Source organism: Plectropomus leopardus, chromosome 6 (genome assembly GCF_026936395.1).
Source record: "Plectropomus leopardus strain MGB_pleo_1.0 chromosome 6, ASM2693639v1, whole genome shotgun sequence".
Lineage (NCBI taxonomy): Eukaryota > Metazoa > Chordata > Actinopteri > Perciformes > Serranidae > Plectropomus > Plectropomus leopardus.
The window spans coordinates 31,807,679-31,825,134 of NC_142181.1; the positions used below are offsets into that span (position 1 = coordinate 31,807,679).

At 38.6% G+C, this 17,456-nt stretch overlaps 3 protein-coding genes across 4 annotated transcripts in view; 1 reads left to right on the top strand and 2 right to left on the bottom strand.

Annotated features, from left to right (window-relative positions):
- Positions 1-17,456, top strand: part of cldnj (claudin j) — a 71,182-nt gene that overhangs the window by 10,136 nt on the left and 43,590 nt on the right. The gene's annotated exons all lie outside the window — the stretch shown is intronic.
- Positions 9,037-10,690, bottom strand: LOC121943448 (claudin-3-like). Its single transcript, XM_042486970.2, has one exon. It carries the CDS (start codon positions 10,390-10,392, stop codon positions 9,745-9,747), a length of 648 nt encoding a protein of 215 aa, XP_042342904.1. The 5' UTR covers positions 10,393-10,690; the 3' UTR covers positions 9,037-9,744.
- LOC121965255 (claudin-3-like) lies at positions 13,379-14,731 on the bottom strand. The gene has a single exon (XM_088079242.1). The coding sequence runs from the start codon at positions 14,551-14,553 to the stop codon at positions 13,897-13,899; it is 657 nt and encodes a 218-aa protein (XP_087935368.1). The 5' UTR covers positions 14,554-14,731; the 3' UTR covers positions 13,379-13,896.

A 17,456-nucleotide genomic window follows, 5' to 3' on the forward strand; every position in this document is an offset into this window, starting at 1 on the left:
TTGACAAATATTGCGCCTACGATCTGAAAATTGCAGTTTGCCATCGATTAGTTGTTCAGCCCTAGTTTCAACTAGTACTCATCAACCAACTACACTACTAGCCTTGCAGAAGAGAAATGACCATTCAATGTATGTGAATAACATAAATATTTATGGAAAGAAAAGTTACACAATATAGAGCTATGCAACAGCCAAACCCTGAGTTCATTTTGCTTCCTCACTTCATTAAGTTTCCCCAACGTTTTCAATCTAACATTCATGATTCTAAATGTCACAATACTCTGGTGAGAATCTCAGTTTAGTTTGACACTTTACTGATGATGTTTGGTCAAAACTGTAAATGACATCTGCTGCAGATTGCTGTACCTCTTTTGCAGCCTCTGACTCAGAAACCTCTGTGGTAGACCTGTTCATGACTTTAGAGCTGGATATATTTCTGCCTGTGGGATTCCCCCATTCTCTTTGACTGGAGAGGTCATTGTCACTTGAAGAAAGTGATGTGAGGGTATCCGTGAGGGAGGATGATGTTGAATGATGTGAAGGAGAAAAATCTTTAAAAAACAAGAAAAAACACAAGTGTGACCTGGTAGAAATGTGCATATACAATATATTGCCCAGCCCATTAACAAGCATGGGAAAATCACAACCAAACCCACATTTTCAAAATGTTTTTGCAATTGGATGCCTGTCTTTTGCTTAATTATTTTTGTCTCACCTTGATAATATTTGTGAAGCAGAAAAAACCTGAGCATTGATTACAATATATTTTATAATGAAACATACCTTGCTCTGAAATGCTGTCAGGACTGACCTCTACCAGTTCAAGAATGACGTCTTCCACCACTGTCAGGGTTGGGTAGTAACAGATTACAAGTAATCAGGATTATATAATCAGATTACAAAAAATAAGTAACTACACACGTTTTCAAATATAATCTGGGCTGATTAATTAGATTATAGTTAGACTGTAAAGGATTGCTGGATTACATTTTGATTAAGTCTTTAAAAAATGGCAAATGTAAAATTCTGAAAAAATACAGTATGCTTTTACGCCAGCATGTTTTTGTAAGAGTCATTTGATTTGACCAATTCTTCATGTTCCATTAATGGCAACTTACATTTATGGATAATGGAGTTTTATTACTTTTTATTTGCACTTAAAATGTTTTGAGATGTTTAAAGAAAAAGAAAGGAGGGATGGGGGGTGGGTATTTTCAATATTTGATTTTGAAGTAATCCAAAATCTTTCAGATTAGAATACTTTTTTGTAATCCAATGGATTGCATTATTAATCACGAAAATTGCAATGTAATTTTGTATTCAGTAACTGACAACGTGTCTAAGTAATATGACCCAACCCTGTCCATTGGTGTATCAGTTTCAAGAGATTTTTATAATGAAACCTACCTTCATCTGAAATGCTGTCACGTACTGTCAGGCATAAATCCGGATTGGCCTCTATCAGTTCAAGAAAGATGTCTTCCTCCACTGCCGTGTCGGTGTCATCAAAAACGTCAAGTTCAGCAGCATCAAGAAGCCCAAACTTGTTTGTGACTACAGGAAGATAAGCATGAAAACAGATAAAGATACATGAAGCACGTCTCTCTTGAGCCCAAAAGGAACAAATTCAGTGGCAAAGTTGGCTACTGGGGCTTGGTTATAATGTTGATATTGCTTTGAAATTCACATTTTTTACTAGGTGAGGATAATTTCTTTCTTTTCATTTTTTACATTTTTATTTGACTCTGGAATGGTAATAGAAATGGGTTTACATACAATGAATTAATATGCCTTAGCTGTTTACCTTTCAAAAGTGACCTGAATTATGAATATAGGCCTTATGGTTGGAGAGTTATTCCTGATTCTTTTGGGGGAGATTAGTAGCCGTTTTTGCTTAAAATAGGCCAAGGGCTTAAACTACACATAATGAATGACTGATCAATTTTTATGTCTAAAACTAATTTGAAATTGCATAATGCTTTCAGTGGTTAAGAGCAGTATTAGGATGTTGCATTTAGGTCATTACCAACACCAGTGTGTACAAGACAAATAGTAACTTTTATGCCCAAATTGAAAACTAAAAGCACCACCAGCTGTCACTTTAACTGCTCATGTCTCTTGCTGAAAAGGCAAACAAACTGGTTTCTTAATAAAATGGCCCTTCCCAAGTGTGACAACACCATAATTTTAAGCCACACAACCAAGGGGATTAAGAATCCAGGTGAGGGAATTGGTCTCACGAAATAACAGCAAGGCAGCATAAAAATAAGAAGCATGCTTGCTACTGACAAAAGCTCATTAGTCAAGTGCCACAAGTAAAATAATTATTATTATCATTATATTGTTATTGTTATCATTATCATTATTATTATTAAACATCATGACATTACTAACATTCCAATAAACTATGCACAACACAAAAAACAAATCTTGAAACAGTGAGTCTACATAAATCCTTGTGCTTCCATTTGTTGTGAAGGTAGCTATATATTTTGTTACATGAGATGCCTACTCACCTTCATTGATGAAATCCAAAAAGGTGAAACCTGACTGTAATCTGACGTACTTTCTGGTACTCTGGTATTTCACCTTCAGCAACATGACGACATCTTGAAACTGCACCTTGTAGAAAAGAAATCTAGCTGTTTAGCTTCCTCAGGAGCCAAGTGGTCAAAAAAAAAAAAAACACATAAAAATGTCCTCCAAACAAAGCTATTATAATCTTAATTCTGAAAAAAACAGTTAAATTTCCCCAATGACCTGCACTATGGCAAAACGAAATAATTCAGGATTCAGACTAATTTCTAGAGAGAAAAAAAAACAGTTCTGAAAATCTTAGTGCTCAATATAACGTTTAGCTTCAAAATTACTCAACCATCCAAGCCTAGAAGCCTACCAGAGGCTATATGCAGAGTTCAGTGATCTGCTGATGACATTTCTAATGTCACAGAGTTTGCCGCTAATGCTGCTCTTCACACATATTTGTGGTGGGCTCCAGACTTTATTCTGCCCCGCCACCGTTTCACACAGCCAAGGACAGGCGCATGCGTGCCATATAACCAACACGAGTTTACCACCACACGCATGTACATACTATTGTAAATATTAGTTTATCTAACAACGACCATGACTCCAACCCCCTCCCCCACCACACAGACAGTAGCACTGTCATTTTGTGAGAAACACTGGCCACCATTTGCCTAAAAATCGTTATTTAACCCACCACTGGGCATCTAAATTACATTGAAACACGCTATACTTACTTTAGCTGTCCATTTGATACTCTATCGGAGAAAAATGTGCCCCTTAAATGACTATAGCTTACTGCTTGTTAGCTAGCAGTAGCATGTTAAGCACATTAGCATTTGCTCAGCCTGCTTCAATGACACATCAATCGCTTCACACCCCACTAGACGTTAACATGTGACTTTATATAAGGATTAACAGCCTGTACAAGTAAATATATTTGGTTCTTACCTTTTTAAAACGTACCAACCACTGTCTTTTCCTCTGTCATGTCAATGAGCGACAACCGACTTTCAGATTAGCACCTCGCTAGCTTGAATGGCGGTCTAAAAAATGTAATCTTGCTGCTCTTTTAGACTTTCCAAATGTTATCAAACCGGATGGTTTACATCTAGAGAGGGAAAGAAGACATTTTTTTGCATTTTGATGCTCACAAAAATTATATACGGATTTGAAGTCGTCTCTTTCCTGATGTTAGTCAATGGGGAAAAGTCTTTCTGGGCCAGTGTGCATCACGTGACCAACCCGAACAGTGTAAATCCACTTTCAGACACTATGTAAATTTTGCTTCAACGTCTGGCACACTTCCTGGGGGCTTGGTGCTGACAGATACCTCTGCAACTTTCAACTTCCTGAACTTTGAAGCCTTTGAATCTTTTTTTGTAGTGGCCAAACAGTGTACAAGTACTTGTCCGTCACATAACACCAATGGGCCCAAAAAAACCTTTTTCCCATATACTTGCATATTGAAAGAGATGTCAGTTGATACATTTTTTTGAGCATCACAACCCCTATGAAATGACTCATTTCTAAAGGAATTTGAGCCATGTGGTCTAAAAACATTTGGAAAGCTCTAGAAGAGCTGCATGATTAAATAATTTTATCCCTCAAACAACACTTTTAAGCAATTTTTCGGTCAGAATGTCTAATTAATAAATGATTAACTAACAATAAAAACATTGTTTTTGAACTTTCAAAAATAGTTTTAATTGTTCAAAATACAGTTACAGTTACAACTTGTTAATTTTTAAATTTTTGGCATGTGTGCCAACCAACCCCCAAATCAGTGTGCCAACTAACCCTGTTCACATTTGGCCCAACTTTGTGATGAAATTGTTGGCAGGCAACCATAACTCATCACAGACTTTCAAACCTCGTATCAAAATATAGCTAATTCATTTGTCTATTAACTAGAAGTAACACATTTCCAATATATCTGTCTAAGAACATTTTATAATAAGTTTTTTCGTTGTTGTTGTTTTTTTTCAAGTGGTCTGTGATCAAGAATGCAGACATTTTGATGTTACATCTTTGTTCCTGTGACCTTTAAAGGCACTTTCAGTTTGTCTTGGCTTGTTACCTCCACCTATTGAACTCTTACATAAGCCCAGGCCAATATCCACACATTCTTGACAAAATCACAATAGAGGAGAGTTGCAGGGCTGGTGTATTGTATTGTCCTGTTATTGTGCCACTAGTAGCACATCGGATTTTAAGTCAGACCTTAGCTTTATGGCTGTTATATATAATCTATAATAATGTTTTGAATATTTAGTTGAAAGTAACAGGATGACTTCCAAAAATAAAGCAACAGCAGAGTAAACTTCACCCATACAAACATGCAAGGCACCATCCAACTGCATTGTAAAACAACTAATGACAGCCCAATGTTACAGTCAGAAAATGAGTTTAAGAAAGACTAAAGAAAGAACTGGGCCCTTTTAGGAGGAAGTAGAAAGATGCGCCTAATTCAGGTATGTGGGTGGGGTCCTGATGGAGAAATTGCGAGAGACTTAAGTGTGTGTGTGTGTGTGTGTGTGTGTGTGTGTGTGTGTGTGTGTGTGTGTGTGTGTGTGTGTGTGTGTGTGTGTGTGTGTGTGTGTGTGTGTGTGTGTGTGTGTGTGTGTGTGTGTGTGTGTGTGTGTGTGTGTGTGTGTGTGTAATGGTTTATGTTTGCATTAAAAAAATAGCTTTATGTAACTGATAGTGTTTCATACCGAGGACTATGGCTTGAAATTAAACTATTCTCAAGTGGACTTTGGTAGAACATGGTTTCTGCTGAGAAAGTTTCAAACTGAAGAACTTTGTAATTCAGAGAAAAGCATTCTTGTTGAATAAATACCTTTGTGGGACTTTTGTGGTTTAGATTTGGATGTAGATAACCTGTTGTTGCAGGTAAGAAACCTCAGTGAGTTTCCGTTCTCACTGAGTGAACACAGGGAGCCTGTGTTATTTTCAGGGAGGAGGAGGGGGGTCGCTTTCTCTTTCTGACTTCAGGTGCCAGGCAACCTCTCTGCCCTTTACATTCCCCAGTATCGGTCATGTGACCAGAGTTTGGCCAGAGCCAGCAGAGCATGACTAGAGAGACTCACAGAGTGCCTTTTTTCTTTCCTTTGCTTTCTTTCTACAGTCAGCCAGGTTTAGGTATTTGATTAGATTCAGTTTCTTCATAGCCTTGTGCGTCTTTCCTTTACTTGGACTCCGCTAGCTTTATAGTTAAGTTTTTTTCTGTTTCTTGTCAAACCATGAAAATCTCACTCATATTCACATTTGTAATGACAACAAAGTGTTTCATTTGATGTGCCCCCATTTGTAAACAGGGAAGCTTGTGTATTGTTGGGCTGCCTGTGAAGTACACCTGTGTAAGAATCAATGATTAGCTTAACAATGACCAAACATGCCTAAGGGCCTTAGACAAGTCACTGGAACAGCACACAGGAAACTGCTCACTGATAAACATCATGATGCTCTGTCACTCTTCTGTGGAAAGAGCTCCATTTATTTGCTCTCTTTTTTTTCTTTTGCTTTTAAGATTAGTGCTTTGTGATGTCCTACACAGGCCTGTTTACTGTAGCAGAATACTTGTCATTCAGTCTCAGAATAAGGAGATTTAAACGAAGCAAATGTGTTTTTCATCATTTAGAAGCCAGTTTGGATCATAAACATGATATTAAACAACAATGGACCGTAATGATGACATATATTGGGGGGACACATACCAACATAAGCCCGCCCTCGCGTTACAGATTTGACTTTAGATATGTTAAAATGTAGATTAGTGTTTTCATATTTCATATTTCCATATGTAAGTTGAGTGTACTTGCATTTCAGTTTAATTGACATGAAGATTATTTAAATTCAGCAATTAAATAATTGTACACTTAATGACTGGCAGTAAATTAAAGTAAGATAAGTTACAGTTAAAATAAAAGAGTATTGCAATTTAACTATATTCTTTTAACTGACAGGTTAGGGCTTGGCTATATAAAGATATTGTATTTTATTGAGATATATGACTAAATATCTATTTAGAGATTAAATATTGTTATATTGTGATATGGAATAAATAGTGTTTTTTTCTGATTTAAAGTTTGCATTTTTTATAATTGTCTTTACCCACTTAGTCATTTTATCTACATTAATAATGATTATTAATCAAAAATGGAATTGTGTTGATATTTTTTCAGTGAAGAAATTTGTTTAAAAAAAAGTAATGTTCAATTCTGTCTCCCAGTTCTAGCATTAATGAAGTGCTTTTTAGGAGATATCTAGATATATATCATGTATTAAATACAGCCTAAAATTATTGCAATATAATTCCCAGCCCATATTGCCCAGCTCTCCAACAGGTCATAGTGTGCTTTATATACATTTTCAGGGCATATAATAGATAATCTGGCTTCACTGGAACACAAATCAAAACCAAACTTGTTTTGCCAAAGGTACACACTAAAATATATTTCCTCATTTGTCTATAGTCTTAAAAAAATCTATTCCTGAAAACCTTTGCAGTAGGAAATCTTTTGCAATCTTCTTAAATAATATTTGAACTCGAATGTGTAGTTACTACAATCATGACCAGATGTCAGGCAGTTTCTTGTCCTTTTGTTGGAGGCGACATTGATATGGCAGTAAGAGACAACAGTTGTAAAGTAATCTGATATAGCACCTAGGGAGCTCTCCGATATTTACCATAAGATGTTCATTAATTTTTCAGTTTGCTTCCTTTGTCAGGTGTGACTGCGTGTGTTTTTCAAACTAGACTGCTCTTTTAAATGTCACTGAGTCTACATGACTATGTGCTGCTATGATGCATCTCATCACCACATAAAAATCACAGAGTTGGCATATAAAACAGGACAGAAAAGACTGAAGTTCGATATCTCCCAGAAACTGCCTGTACGCTTCAAGCTGGACCATTCTAGATAAAAAATACTGAATGCTTAAGCAAGACACTTTTGATTTTACCAGTGCATCTTTTTCAGCAACCAACAGTAGATGTCTGGTGTTACAGGGCAGCTCCCAACATTTAATAACTGTAAAGGTATGTGGCAGCTGGGTGGTGGAAAGAAGTACGCAGGCTCAGCCAAGCATCAGAAGATAACTAAAGTCTGAAGGGTTAGAAAATGAATAAATGGTGTAACCTGTCTGGAGTGACTTCACTCCTCTGTGCTCACCATTCTCACCTCTGCCCGTTAACTGATCCTGTGGCTAATTGTTCAGAGCGTGTGTGGTTAAGTTGCCAGTTGCTGGTAACATAGCCCTCAGGATTGAATGACAGGGTATTCTTACGGAGGCACCTGGATAGAACGCACTCCGTCATGTTTGTTACGGGTTTACTGACTCATGCAGCAGTTAATATGCCATTACAAAATCTTACATAGAGCATGATATCACCATGATACTTCCCCAGTTGATTGCTTACATTGTTAAGACTTTTTTTTTGTGAGCGAGGTTGAGGCATTATCTAATTTTGTGCTAATTGGCATGCATTTACACAGCTGAAGTCTAAACATTGGGTAAGACCAAGTTCAAAATCCATGTTTTATACAGAGGGAATTTTGTCTTCATCATTCCATAAATTAAAAAATATTGTCACAATTGCCATTAAAACAAATTATTTCTCACCATGTTTTTAAGAAAGAAAAAATTCTGTATATCAGGCTATGAATGATATATGAACAACCCCTCAGTAAAAATCTTTAAGATATAGATAGGAATAAAACATTTTGACAAAATGGCTTCAAAGATATGGTTTGTAAAATTCCATTCATTTTTAGACCAAAATGATATGAGACAAAAGGTGAATAGAGTAAAAATGTTCAAATATTAGATGTCACCAAGAAACTTCCCAAGTTGATTTCTTACATTAAGATATTTATTTTTGGATCACAAGTTGTCTGAAAATTTATGTTTGAATATGCAAATTATGCATTTTTAGGAATAAAATGTTCCACAAATCAGGCTATGAATGATATATGAAAAAAAACCTCTGTAAAAAGGGAATAATTGTGGAAAGTTTAGTGTATAAGCGCTACTAAAGTTGAGATTTGTGGCTCAGAATATAAGAAAAAAATAATAATGTCAAGATTTTGGGTTTTAAAGATATGTATTGTAAGATTTCATACATTTTTTTTGGACTAGGGTAAAATTGTAAAAGATTTTAAACAATAGACATCTCCATGAAACTTTCCTGGTTGATTACTTGCAGTACGGCATTCTTGTTTTGTTTATTTTCTCAATTTTTCTCTTTAAATATGTACATAAGGCATTAACTTATTAGATATACACTATGCATTATTTTCCACAACAACAATTGAACCTAAAAGAAACACCCAAATGTGTGTTTCGGTCATTTTTCCCCTCCAGTCTAAAAGACAACAAGCTCTGGAAGCAGCAGTACAAAGTCTCATGCGTTTTCACCTGTAGTGCTTAGAAGAAAAGGATTGAAAGATAATTTGTTTTGAAATGAAACAAGATACGCAGTATGTTGAAAAAACAGTGATTTTTATTTTTAAAAAACACTTGTTAGATACATGTACTGCAGCTGTACAAAACACACAAAGATATGTCTGTTATAGACGAACCCAGGTGCTTTTGTGCTCCCTCTGAGCACACTGTAAAGCCCTCATAGTCCTCTGCAGTCCCCCCAACTCCACCCATACCACACTGCACTAAAAGCTGTGTTGAATACAGTTATCATCCGTCTTTACAGTTACAGGGGATTAATGTCTTTCTTACTACAGTATTTACAACACATCATCCCATTGGTAACCCCGTCATACCTTTAACACATCCCATTTATCCATTTTTTACACAGCAGTGCTTTTTATGAAGGTGATGCATGAAGCAGTCATGGCAGTTTTTATAAAAAATAATTTGTATTAAACATTAAGAAGTCAGGACTGTATAAAAAGTATATGATTGTATACTGATGTGACAATCACATTTAGCATGTTGACCCTAAAAAAGACTTTCAACATCATTTTATTTTCCTTTTTTTAAAAACACGATTTAAAGGAGATTTGTGCTCCAGTGTCCTCTGCAGGCTTTTTCAGCCTCTGAAAAACAGAGCCTAAGTCAGAGATACTTAACATTAAAGGGAAAGTCAAACATCCTTCATTTCGGAGTCTCCTTGTTTCCATAATCTCTTTTCCTCGGTACACCCTCATTTTGGTGTGGAGAGCAGGTTAACGTCTTTTCCTCTTTGAACATCATTCATACATAGTCTTTTCTTTCTAACCCCGGGCCCCCTGCAGACCGTGGGGCAGAGTAAGCCATTCGTGAAGGGTTGTATCGGGTCTCACGTGGCGGACAGGAGCAGCAGAGCAGTCCACCACCAAGAACCAGAAGGGCAGCAGCCGCCCAGCCGATGTATAGCGCAGCCCCCAGCTCCCTCCGCTGAGCGTCAGTAAGTAAAGGGTTGTAGAAGTCCCTGATAATGGTGTTGGCTGACCAGGAGACTGGAATGAGCTGCATGACCCCAGAAACAATAAAGAACACCCCAGAGATGATCATCACCTTGGCCTTGGATGCCTCATCGTCGATGCAGTTGGTGCACTTGGCGCCGGCGATGGCGATGAGCACTGCCAGAATGGCTAACAGGATTGAGATGACGGTGAGGGCGCGGGCAGCTTGGAGGTCCTGGGAGAGGGCGAGCATGGAGTCATAGACCTTACACTGCATCTGGCCCGTGCTCTGGACCACGCAAGTCATCCACAGGCCCTCCCAGATGATCTGAGCCGTCACGATGTTGCTACCGATGAAGGCCGTCACCCTCCACATGGGAAGGGCACACGCCACTATGGCAATAATCCATCCCAGAATGCACAGGGAGATACCTATCAACTCCAGCCCCACAGACATACTGAAACGTCCTCTTCTGCTGCTATATGTGTCACACTTGAGAGGATATCACAAAAAAAATCTGCACAGGGGAGAGTCAGCCAGAGACCCAACTGGTAATTAAGTTAATTTCAGGCCTTGCATCTGTGAGTGCGTGATGATCTGTTGCCTCAGCTTCACCAGTATCCTTTATAAGGCAGATCAGGTGGAGGGGAGGAGTCCTTGAAGCAGCTGACATCACCAAAAGGGGAGGAAGGACCCGGACACAGTCTGCTATCAGCTTACATGACCAGCTTCACAATGGGCCTGGCCACAAAGAGGCCTTTTACAGCTGAAAGGGCATGCAGGGACTGCATGTGTTTGTTAAAACCAAAGAAACAGTTTCAAAGGCGGATTAAGGCTTATTGTGTGATTGAAAATGAACACATTTGACTTAAAGTACAAGTATAATACAAAGAAAAGTTGACATATTTATCATTTTTGTCAAACTCTTGTATCTATCATGTCAATGAAGCAAGTTGGAAATGGAATCTAAAGGCCCAGACTTTAGATTATAGTGGCGACGAAGGCCCACTGATGCATCACCTCAAGTTGTTTGAACACAACACATTAACTACAGCCAACGGCCAATTTGCACTTACGTTCTGCACCTGTGTAGAGGAAAAATCTCTACATTCTAGCAGGTTGAGATTGTCTGTATTGGTTATTAAAAAAGGAAACTGGAAGACACTCGGGACAGATTCAAGATGCCGGTTAACAACACAATCCGATGTTGAAAGACAAATAATGTTAACTGTGCGCGAATGAACAACAAAAAATAAGAACTGTGCCTGCTAAAGAACTCAATGCATTTAAAAACACAATCAAAAAATCGAGTGTGTTTCGATCTCACTCCCTCTTGTGTTCAGTCATTGGTTTGCAACCCTCACTTCCATTTCACATCTCGTGCACTGAGCTTAAAAGTCATGGAAAAATTTAGAAATTGTGTCCATGAAAATGTGTGGGAACCCTGATCAGCATGATATCGGTAACCGACAGGTTCTTCTCTGATGCTGATTAAACATGCTGATTGATTGGCAGGGTCAAAGTAGGCAACAAGGGCCAACAAGTGGCAACACTGTGGGACAAACTGCAGAAACAAGGGCGACAGACGATCACTTACAGCCCAACGTTGATCGATGGCGGACTGTTGGCTTGCTGTGTGAGGGCCCTTACCTTTTGTAGAATCTGTGTATAACATATTTATGGTTTATCAGAAAGCTGTTTATTCAGTGATCAATGAAAAACTCTTATTTCAGTCTTAACGATTTGAAACCTAAGCAAATCTGTTTGATATCTTTCAAAAACACGGGGAGAAGGCAAAAAAGAGTTAAAAAAAAAGTTACAAGAAAATTACCTAAACAAATAGTAAGACACTAAAACAAAGAAGAAAATGGCCAAAAAATTGCTGAAAAGAAGTATTTATTTTATATTTCAATTATAATTTTTCCTGTAACAGTTTAAATCTAAAATTATTATAATATATATTTATATTTAGGTAATTTCCTTGGCACCTACCATTTGTATAACAATTCATGGCAAATGAATTGTTATACAAATGGTATACCCCCCACGGTTTCAAAAGAAATCAAACCAATTTACTCGGGTTTCGAGGGTTAAAATAGCTTGTGAACGGCTTTTTTGAATGCAGCGCAAGAAAACTGATCGATCCAGGTTTCAAAGGGTTAAGTAACCCTTAGATCATCATTATTAGCCCAGGCTTCACTGCAGGTGTGATGATGCCTCTTTTAAAACAATTGCTAATAAATAAAGTGTCTGTTAATGAAGAACGGATCCTAAGTAACACCCTTCTACGATTTTTATCATCAATGTGTAATAAGTAAAAAAAAACCTTGCTTTTAGTTTATGATTTTGAAATCATACAAAGAATTGTAAGATTATGTCAGAAAACTGTCACAAGTCCAAGAACATGTCAACTGTCTTAAACTTTACAGAAGTACGAGCCCCTTGAGTTCAAGGATCACTTTTACCTGTGGAGTAGTTTCAGTCGTGTGGTGTCTGATGGGAGTTAATGACTCTGTCTGTCTGCAGAATGCCCTTGAAATTCTTTGGGGCTGGGACTGTCTCCCTGGAGATGCCCCCACCCCCCCCAGTGTTGACAGCCCCCCACTAGTCTCCCCCTCTGACATGAAACAGGTCCATTGTTTGGTGAGGCAGTGCAGATAGTTCAGTGTGGGGAAGCTGACAAAGTAGCGGTTCTTGTTATCACAGAGCCAACAGACATGTGGGAGACAGACAGGTGGAGAGGGACTCCCAGTCGTCAGCCTAATGGCTGGGTATGCAGGCTGCACAGAATTAGATGTTTTCTTTGCACCTGTTGATACGAAGGAAACCAAACTAATTTCACTGAATCTGTTTTTAAATATGTTGTTCCAGTTTCCGCAAGGGAGTCAGTTTGGTTATGAAAAGTCAAGCAGAATTTATGACTTACCACGATCAAGACATATTTTTGAATGTGTTGTTCCAGTTTTCATATTGGGTGTCAATGTATTTATGAAAAGTAGAGCTGAATTTCCGATTTACAATGATCAGAGGGCCTATTGAAACATAACCTCCATCACTGTGTGATAGAGCAGAGATTTTTAACTGTAAATCTCGGACAATCTAGGATGTTTCAGTAGAATTCAGGGCATGTTTTTGCTGATAAGCACATCAAAAAAACTTATCAAAGCTCCCTAAAACCTCCTGCTGTCGTTTTATTCTTCTCTTGTTTTTTCTTTTATGTCTTGTGACCAGAAAGGTATATGCTCATTTCAGTGTGTATGACAGTTACAGTTAGCGAGCTGACTATCCTAACTAACAGTATCCTTCAAGTATTCAAAATGTGCCCCTTTTACAGAAATAATTAATGGGCCCCAAACAATTGTTTCTCAGTAAAGATAATGTACAAAGACAACCCCCCAAAAAATACATGTCGAATGTTTAAATGATCAAGGAAAACTCAAGCTAAAAAGCAAGACCTTTAATTACAAAAAAAATAGTAATATGTCAGACATCAAAACATTTGAGATGGACTGACTCACGAAAAGTATTGACACTGAAATTTTGCATTTTGTGAACTCAGGATAGAATTCCTTTAACCTGTTGATCAAAAGGGTTTTTTTTCTTCAAAAGACACTCAAAGTAGTAAAAGCAAAAACAAACGATGATTTGCCTATTCTCTAAATTTGGATCACAAATCACACAATTATTCTCATAAAATATAAAATACAGAGCACATCACTTCACTAACATATACACTTGTTAGTCTCAGTGCTTCCATCAGCCTCAAAGTTACAAACTAAACATTTTATCAAAGGAAAATAAGTTTGAAGTTCTGTTTAAAAAGGCAGACATAATATAGAGGAATGAATATCAAGAGTTTTTTCCATCTCAACAAAGACAGATAAGTTGTAAGTGACATTCCTCTGTAGCTCTCTGTCTTTTCCACAATGGCAAAAGTGTGAGAGAAGAGCACTTCAAACTTCAAACATAGTCCCTCCTGTCGTAACCACTCGGAGCAAGCGACCTCGTCTGGGGGTACATCAACTTTGATGGGGGCCCATACCGTTTCTCAGGCTGCGGGGGACAGCTGGAGCAGAGGATGCCCCCTCCGATGAGCAGAAATGCGGCTGCAGCCCAGCCCAGGTACAGAGCCGCACCTATCTCCCTCTTCTGAGCCTCAGGTATGATTGGATTGTAGAACTCCATTATGATGGTATTGGCAGACCAGGACACAGGGATCAGCTGGGTCAGAGAAGCCAGGATGAAGGCCACTCCAGCGGCTATCATCACCCGAGCCTTTGCTGACTCTTCATCCACACAGTTGGTACATTTTGCCCCCATTATGGCAACCAGGAGTCCCACAATGCCCAACACAATGGAGATGATAGTGAGGGCACGGGCAGCCTGAAGATCTGCACTTAGAGCCAACATGGAGTCGTGGATTTTACACTGCATCTGACCCGTGCTCTGGACCACGCAGTTCATCCAGATGCCCTCCCAGGTGGTCTGCGCTGTGACAATATTCACTCCAATGAAAGCTGACACTCGCCACATAGGCAAAGCGCAAGAAACAATGGCGGAGATCCATCCCAGGACAGCCAGAATCACCCCGAGTATTTCCAGTCCCACTGAAGGCATGTCTGAACTCTGTGTGAGTCAAAGTGCACAGATGTCTTATAAATCCAAGCAGTCAGAAGTAGATTGAGTGTTTTCACGGTAGATCTGATTGCTCATATAAGCAGCAGATTTTTCGAGCGCAGAAGGTGGAGTCACTTGGTCATTGGCCAGAGAGGAGTTCAAATCGTCTTCTGTCCCACCTTGTTTGAGTGTCCAAAACCCCAGCCTTGGCATGTAAACGGCCTCAGTTTAATCATTCAACTTCCTCTGTCCCGGTAGCTCTCCCACCTATTTGGGTGAGGGGAGAGTAAACAGAGGGCCAGTATCTCAGGTCTGGAGTAGTTAAAGGATAACAGACGTGGTAAAGAACCGTGGATGAATGATTGAAAGTAGAAAGCACAAACTCCTACATGCCTCTCTTTGTACTCCTCTCTGACAGAGTCCGTCAGATATAATGTATTACATCATTTTATCGCTTGTTTTTATTAAGATTGCAAGTTTTGCAGAGGGGTTGTGAATCATTTTGCTTCAAAGCAGCAGTTTTTTAGGATGATTCATAGGATTTAATGTAGTGTAGAATAGTGGTTCCCAATAGGTGGGTTGCGGGTCCATTCTGAAGGGACTGCAAGTGATGAATGTCAAGTTAGTAAAAAAACACACTTTATTTTGAAGTACAGACCTATCGATTTTGTTAAGGGACTCATTCATAAGGACAGAAACTATTTTATTGCCCTGTTCTTATTTATTTATTTATTTTTATTAACATTTGCATTATTACTGGTCTTGAAGAAATAACATGCACTTTTTTGATTGCAGTGCTATATATATATGTTTATATTTATAAAGTGTTAAAACTCTGGAACAGTGGCTTGGGGGGGTGGGGGGGTTGCATGTTATATAAGTATTAAGTGACACACTGAATTTTTGATTGGCTTTATCCATATTGCTTGATATTGATCGAGGATAACCACGCCCAACTCTGTATACGAGGACCTGCTCCCTGTGTAGATATGAATGGCTAACTCTAAGGTAACAAAAACAAAAAAAGGTGATTTTCATAGACTGTATAAAATAATGGACATAGCTACAGTTATGTCACCCATTGGTATGCCATTTTGAAGTCTCGAGTTCATCATTTTATCCATCACCATCTTGGTAATTTGGAGCCATATTTTGAAGAGAGGTTTGAGCTGTGGAGGAGTGAGTGGTGGATCCGACTCATAGTAGCAAAGCCTCGCAGACAGCCTGTCACTCAAGCGGCCCTGCCCCTGTATATGCCTTAGTTTAACAATTAGTAAAATGTAAATGGGTAAGATATGTAAAAATTCACCCCAAAAAGTTGTAGTGAATGTGGAAATTAGCTATAGAGACCAAAAACATTTTTGTACCAGGCTGAAAACATGTTAATTTCTGCTGTAAAATTAGGCACTTTTACATGGAGGTGTATGGGGATTTACTTGCTCTTGGAGCCAGCCTCAAGTTCAAGGAACTGCACTTTTTGACACTTCTGGGCTGGCTTAATTTTAAACCCCAGAGGTTGCCATTAGGTGATAGTACACTCTAGAAAACATTTTTTTTGTATTTCATTTCTGCCTATATATCCCCCTAAATCCTACACCCTGGACCTATAGTTATTTCTTATTTTGATAGAGGAATCGAAGCTGATGAGGAGGGGGGGAGAGACAGTGGTGAAAAAGGATTTACTGTAAAATGGTTTTGATAGTTCTGTGAAAATCAGAGGGAGTGCTCTGATTATCCCCAGGGTGTGTGTGTTTCTGTCTGGTGTCAGCCTCTGTATCCTGCCAGCGAATCACATATAACCATCTTCTAATCAAGTTTTATGAAAGGTCTGCAAGTTTCCATTTACTGTAACTGTCATCTTTTAACACTTAACAGAAACTGGCATGTTATTTCAGCTGTGGAAGAGATTTCAAGTCTATGAGTGTTATCAATATCTTGCCATACAGACGATAAAACTAGCACCTGGCAATGGAGTAAATAAATACTGTGTTAGAAATACTGACTTCCATATTTGTGTAACATTGTTGGAGTGTGCACTGCTATGTGATGCTAAAAACAGCTTTTCCCGGCTGCCTAGGTTACCATGGGAAGTTAATACCTGAGACCACATGCGGGAACTGCAATGCAAACAAGAAAAACCCTCTAAACAGAACAGTATCAGCATGTAGAAGGCACATAGGTCTCTGATGAAAATCATTTATGAATAACATATTTCTCTCAGGACATAGACATGTTTCTAATGATGATTTCAAGGACCAGTGTTTTAAAAAGAGACTGTGCCAGTGTGTTGGAGGCTGAAACAATTGTCTGTGTGCGTTTGCGCAAGGTTCTTATCAGTGTCCTTGCTCTGAAGGTCGCAGTGCATCAGGGGTTTTAACCTCAATTTAACTTTTGCACGTGCCACAGAAAAAGACCCTCCCAAACACACACTCTGATCTCCAGTAGGTTTTCCCTTAGTATCCCTCATCACACACTTAGTCTGATCGACACCTTTGTCAATTTGCAGGTCACAAAAAAAGAACCTACTTTACTAACGTGATCTGGTAACTGTAATCAAGAGCATTATTTTGCCTTTAAGCTAGGGCTGGGTAAGGATACCTGATTCCTTTAAGGCAGGGATATTCGACTTGCTTCAATGGGGGCCGCTTTCGCAAAATGTCAGGAGGCCAATCACAGTAGTCCTATACATTTTTTGGGATTTTAGGGCATTTGTTGGATTTTCGGATGTTTTTATGATATTAAGACTTTTCTAGGATTTTAGAAAGTTTCTAGGATTTTGGGATGTTTCTAGGATCTTAGGACTTTTCTAGGATTTTAGGACATTAGGGGCAATCAGGGGGTGCAGAGGATCATCCAATGGGTCTTTTTTATAAACAAGCTCTATTTTGATGCTATTTCATGCA

Bases quoted from the DNA above. Each gene is read 5' to 3' on its own strand.
- LOC121965255 (XM_088079242.1), bottom strand. From the start codon at position 14,553: ATGCCTTCAGTGGGACTGGAAATACTCGGGGTGATTCTGGCTGTCCTG.
- LOC121943448 (XM_042486970.2), bottom strand. From the start codon at position 10,392: ATGTCTGTGGGGCTGGAGTTGATAGGTATCTCCCTGTGCATTCTGGGA.